The 6,284-nt window shown below is 41.7% G+C and overlaps 1 protein-coding gene across 1 annotated transcript in view; it reads right to left on the minus strand.

Annotated features, from left to right (window-relative positions):
- Nucleotides 1-723: 723 nt before the first annotated feature.
- LOC101570562 (kelch-like protein 23) overlaps nucleotides 724-6,284 on the minus strand; it is a 23,935-nt gene continuing 18,374 nt past the window's right edge. Inside the window, exon 3 of the mRNA XM_004634772.3 lies at nucleotides 724-2,492. Coding sequence (XP_004634829.1) covers nucleotides 2,182-2,492 — 311 coding nt within the window. The 3' untranslated portion in view covers nucleotides 724-2,181. The remainder of the gene's footprint in view (nucleotides 2,493-6,284) is intronic.

Consider the following 6,284-nt stretch of genomic DNA (forward strand, 5'->3'; position numbering starts at 1 on the left):
TACCACCACACCTGTCACAACCACTCTTGTCTCTCCCATTATGAAGACCTAAAATGGTACTGAGGGGCTGGTGAGATGGCTCCGTGGTCTAAAGCACCTATTTAGAACAAGCTTAGCAAAGCACAGGGACTGCGGTTCAATCCCCCAGCACCACATGCCAGCCAGCCCCGCCCCCTGGTGGGCTGAGCTGGCCACACACACACACACACACACACACACAAATAAAATTTTTTAAAAAATATTTAAAAAAAATAAAATGGTACTGAGTAACATACCAGTAGTCTAGTATTAATTGCTAAATGTTTTAAAAATAAAACATAGAACAGTTTATAATTCAACTATGGACTGAAATACTTTATAATTCAGTTGTTTCACTAATTCAGATTGTTCTCAAACCAAACTGGCCCAAATTCAAGGAGTATTAACAATGAACACAGTGATTTATTTTTATTGAAAATACAAATAATAAAGAAAAAATAAATTAAAAATCATTCAATATCCCTTTACACTAATACAAGTTTATTTTGCGTATTTCCTCTCCCATGCATAGACTTCACGGTCACAATCGCGGTGTGCACACAATTTTGTACTGTGCTTATTTCACTTACCATATCAGAGACACGTCCATGTTTCTACATAGACTTCCAAAGAATTATTTTCATATCAGTACACTTCCATATTTTTATTAGCTCATTTTCTTCTTTTTCCAAAAAATTGGAAGACTTTTTCCAATTTTTTTTCTATTACAAAAATACAGAAATAACCATCTTCATTCATTTACTTTTGGAGGGTATTGTTAATTCAAAAATATGAGGAGAATTTATGGGGTAAAGGATAAAGTCATTATATGGTCCTGGCTATGTAGTACCATATTGTACCCCTCAAGAGGTTTATCTATTTAAAATGCCATCTAAAATGTGTTTGTTAAACAGTGTCTTTCTAAAAGTTTTACAGCCGGAAGTAGTTTTAAACTTCAGTGAAAAGTAGGTCTTGTCTCTTAAAAAAAAAAGAAAGAAAGAAAAACGTTGTAAAACAGCTGGCCTCATACATAGCTAAAAGTTAAGCTGCTAAGCAAAGCAATGCTTCCCACACCCTCCAGTTATGGGTTGTGTGGGAAAGGAGCCTGCAGGCACACGGCGAAGACCGACAAAGGCTTCTAGTCCAGAGACTCCAGCCACCCGGGGCTCCTCCGCTCCTCTGGCTGCAAGGGTTGAGGGAGGGGCACTGTACCAACACATCTACGACCACAAGGACAGTGTGCACGGGATGGGGAGCGCTGACACAGGCAGGTTCGTGACTCAAGCTCCAAACGGGAGCTCGTGGCAGAGCTGGGAAATGAATACAAATTTCTTCTCATCAGTGCATTTTCTTTGATATCACAACTGTTCTACATGCTTTCTTGCTCACAAATTCAACTTTATCTGTAGACATGCATCTATATTTTAAGAAGATTCTCTGACATGCTTAAAGTGAAGATGTCTAAACTGGCAATGTACATCAAGGCTAAGAATTAAAATTAGCCCGTGGCATCAGCAAGTATTTGACTGCTTTCTCTGCAATTATTCAGGCTTGGTATTCTTTTAAGTTTACTTTATGAACTCTTGGAACAGCAATAATCTTTTGCATAGTATTTTGTATATATCTGATGGTCAATAAGTAAAGAATACTAACAATATATAATGCTAGAATGGAAAAATACACTTAAAGTTTAAGTCCACATTTTATATAGTTTTAAAGGGAAAAATTTAAGTGTTGATGTTACAGAGGTAGAGAAGATTTCCTCTTTAAATTTCAAATTCCTGCTAGCTAAGCAGAACCTGTTCACTATTAAATCAATGACTTATAAGAGACATCTCATTACATAGAATGATTTGACCTATGCCCAGTGTTGATGCTACCAGGAGGCAAAGATTCACTATGATTCTCCTTTTACCAAGTGTCAAATATTCCATATCATCTTTGAAATGCAGAGGTTATAAGTCTTAACCCTACTGATTCAACTATATTGATACACAAGATTTTCCTTGACCATTAGTTACTGGGTTTGGGAGCCGAGTAGGGTTAGCAATTAAAATTTAACAATCTCTGTCATGTGCCAGACCAAATAACAAGTAAGGACTCCAAGCCTTACATTCCTTTTACTGTACCCCAAACAATACTGTATCAGTTCTGTGGATCCAATTAGACATTATACACACAAACACATCCGTGGGAGCGCATGGCGCTTGGAAGATTACCCACTATCTCCCACTTATTGAGGTCTGGGTCATACTTCTCAATGCTCTGAAGATAGGTTCCCTTGGAGTAGGAGTACCCTCCAGTGACATAGATGCACCCATTCATGATGACCGCCCCACACTCCATCCTCCTCTCCATCATGGGTGCGATCTCTCTCCATTCGTTTTGCTCCTGGTCGTAGCACTCTGCAATTGTGGTTTGTCCCCCAACGAGATACAGCTTATTTTCAAATGGCACTGAGCACAATCCATATTCTTTTTAAGGAGAGAAAAAGAAGAGAGTCAATTTTGTATTAGGATAACATAAATCAAAAAGAACAGCACGGTGTGGCAATGTAAGCATATTTTACAATTTAGCACACACACATACAAGAGTGGCGACAGTCTGATGCTGGCACATGCTAACTCTTAAAATCCAGTCCCTACTATTGATTTAGATGACTTTTTCCCTGCTAGTTGGCCATTATTCCTCAAGGCATTCTGTGTTTTTTTCAGTACTAGGAATTAAAGCCCATGTGCAGGGCAACTGCTCTTACCACTGAGCTGCGTTCCTGGTACTTTTACATTTTATTATAGGGGAGGGTCTTAGTGAGTTAGTGAGTTTGGCCTTGAATTTGCAATCCTCTTGCCTCATCCTCCAGAGTAGCTGGGATTACAGATGTGCTCGCTCGTGTCTAGTCCTTCAGATTATTCTTAAACTGGTTTTGCAAGATGATAAGAAGGGGGGCTGGTGGGTGGTTCAGTGGTCTAAAGCACCTACTTAGAACAAGCTTAGCAGGGGGCCTGGCCCTAGCTCAGGCCTTTAAGTGGCTGCTTCCACAAAGCTGTCAGCCTCAGGTTGCTGGAGTTCGAACCTCACACCTCTCCCGCTGGCCAAAAGTGCCCTGAAGGCATTAGAGCAACAACAACAACAACAAAAAAATAGAACTAGCCTAGCAAAGCACAGGGACTGCTGTTCAATTCCCCAGCACCACATGCCAGCCAGCCGTGCCCCCTGGTGGGCTGAGCTGGCCACACATACACACACACACAAATAAATAATTAAAAATTTATAAAAAAGAAAAGATGGTAAGAAGGAACTTGCCTGTCAGACATCACCCTTCAGAGAAAAGCCAACACACCTCTACTTTACATTTTTAATCTATACAACTTGGAAGCAAGAGAGTCCTCCTTACAGGAGGTGGTAGGCCCCTCCAAGCCCTCAGGGACAGGCTACCTACAGGGCCTGCTGCCACAGGGGGCCCGCAGGAGGAGTGGCTGGTGGATAGCAATGCAAGAATGAGAGAAGCACACAGCCAGCTTCCTAGGGCACCACAGCCCTCATGCTCAGACACTGAGAGGTGGCCCCAGGCTATGTAGAATAGAGTGCCAGTCTGGAGCTGGGAATCAGCCTCTGGGGACACTCTGCCAGGCTCTGTGTGTGTGTGTGTGTGTGTGTGTGTGTGTGTGTACATGTACATACAAACTTGTTACCAGAAATTGAACCCAAGCTGCGTGTGGTAATCTCAGCATTTGGGAGGCTGAGGCAGGAAGATAGCTACAAGTCTGAGGATAACTTGAACAACACAGGGAGACCCTGTCTCAGCCAACTAACAAACAAAAAACAAACAAGCAACTAAGAAAGAAATGGAACCCAGGCCTTTCCTGTGCACTAAGCTATGTCACAGTCTTTTTACGTTTTACATTTTGAGACAGGGCCTCACTAAGGTACTAAAGTGCCCAGGCTGAGCTTGAACTTGCGATCCTCCTGCCTCAGCCAACTTGAGTGCTGGGATGATAGGTCTGTAGCACCACGCCCAGCTTCCTGGGCTCTTTCAGCACTTCCCATGTTCCATACCTGCTCCATCACACTCAGACCTGCTCACGCTAGGATGCTGCACTACTCAACTTCCCCTCCCTCTCTCCTTCCCTCCCTCTCAGGGCTGTGGTGAGTGTGAGGCCCGTTAGGCAGGAGCAAGGTGCAGGCAGGCGTCACTCTCTGGGTCACCCTGAGTGACCAAACTCTGCACCTCACACATCTTACATGTTCATCTCTGGCCCAGCCATATTCTTCCATGCCTCCTATTTTAATATTACCCCTAGCTGATAGTTCATTCTCTGGGAGTATCCGTGCTAAAATCACACTTAAACACGCCTAGTTACAGCCTTGCAGGAAGCAGAGGCTTCGCCAGCAGCACTCACGATTGCCCTCACAGACTCACTGGCCCACGCACTGCTGTTGCTGTGGCTCAGTGACTCTCTTCCTAGGGCCTGGTATGGCTGCCTCCCCTTCAGGTCTTACCGCCCCTCAGAGGGCCTCCTGGCCACCTCCCTGTGGTGGCCGGCCGGGTGTCTGCATGTCACTGTATTTATACACTGTATTTGTCCCTGGCACTTCTGGTCATATGGGACATCTCTAGCTTTTTATCTCTCTTCTAGCAGTGCAGGAGCTGTGTCCTGCTCACTACTCCCTGCTCTAACTAGAGAATAAAAGTGTGTGGCCCTTTAAACAGACTCAATATGCATCACGGAATGAACTGTAGCTGTGCACTCTTGTGTCCCAGCCTGTGTCCACATTATTGTGTGAAAGAAAAACTTAAGAGGCTAGAAAGAATGTGTGATCAGACATGTCATTTTATTGTTTAAAAAAAATGTGATTTTTGTCTTTAAGAATTGAAGACATTGGGGCCGGGGAGATGGCTCAGTGGAATAAGTGCTTCCCTGGCAAGCGCAAGGGCCTGAGTTCAATCCCCGGTTCTGCCAAAAAAACAAAACAAAACAAAACAAAACAAAACAAAACAAAACAAAACAAAACAACCCCAAGAATTGAAGACATTGTCTTATCAGTAAAGTTCTTACTATATAAGTTTTAAAGGCTAAAGTCTCAGAAGACAGGCAGTCTTACTCTGACTCCCCATACTGTTCTCAAATTTCTTTGTAAACACTTTTTATTTTAGTGTATGTTTATAGTACATAATGATCGCATTCCTTACAGTTGGTATATGTGTATAAGACATCTCAATTATTTCCTCATTCTCTCCCCTCCCCATCTGTCGGTCCCTTTTTTTTTTTTTTTTTTTTTTTTTTTTGTGTATTGATGTGATGTTTTTGCGTGTGGCAGGTAGACCCCTGTTCCTCTCAGATCTTTTTTGGTGGAACCAGGAAGTGAATTCTACTGAGCCATCTCCCTGGCCCCTGTCAGTCCCCTTTTGACTCCCAGGTCTTTCTTTCTTTTTTTTTGAGACAGGGTTTTGCTATGCAGTTCAGGTTGGCCTTGAACTCACAGTGATCCTCCTGCTTCAGCCTCCTGAGTGCTGAATTCTCGGGTTTCCATGGGAAACTTTTACCCAAGAAAATAATTGTCATACATCACAATCAAGTTGGATTCATCCTAGGGATACAGGGATGGTTCAACATATGCAAATCAATAAATGTAGTATACCACATTAACAGAACCAAGGACAAAAAACATGATCATCTCTACAGATGCAGAAAAAGCTTCTGACAATGTCCAGCATCTATTCATGATAAAGGTCCTATCGAAAATTGGAATAGATGGTCTTCATTTCAATCTGATAAAAGCCATCTATTACAAAACAACAGTCAACATTATACTAAATGGACCAAAAAAAAAAAAAAAAAAAGAAAGCTTTCACTCTAAAATCAGGGACATGACAAGGATGTCCACTATTACCACTCTTACTCAACACAGTCTTGACACATTGGCCAGAGCAATTAGACGAGAGAAAGAAATAAAAGGAATAACAATGGGAAAGGAACAAGTTAAATTATCATTATTTGCAGATGATGCTCTATATAGAAGACCCCAAAAACGCCACCAAAAAACTTCTAGATTTAATAAGTAAATTCAGTAGCACAGCTAGATACAAAGTCAACACTCAAAAATCAATAGCTTTCTTCTACATGAGTAAAAAATTCAGAAAAATTAGGGAAACAAAACCTTTCACAATAGTGTCCACAAAAATGAAATACCAAAGAGTCAATCTAAGAAAGGAAGTAAAATACCTTCACACTGAAAACTACAGTACTGTTTAAACAAAAAAAAAA

Source organism: Octodon degus, unplaced genomic scaffold, assembly GCF_000260255.1.
Source record: "Octodon degus isolate 3935 unplaced genomic scaffold, OctDeg1.0 scaffold00065, whole genome shotgun sequence".
Taxonomy (NCBI): domain Eukaryota; kingdom Metazoa; phylum Chordata; class Mammalia; order Rodentia; family Octodontidae; genus Octodon; species Octodon degus.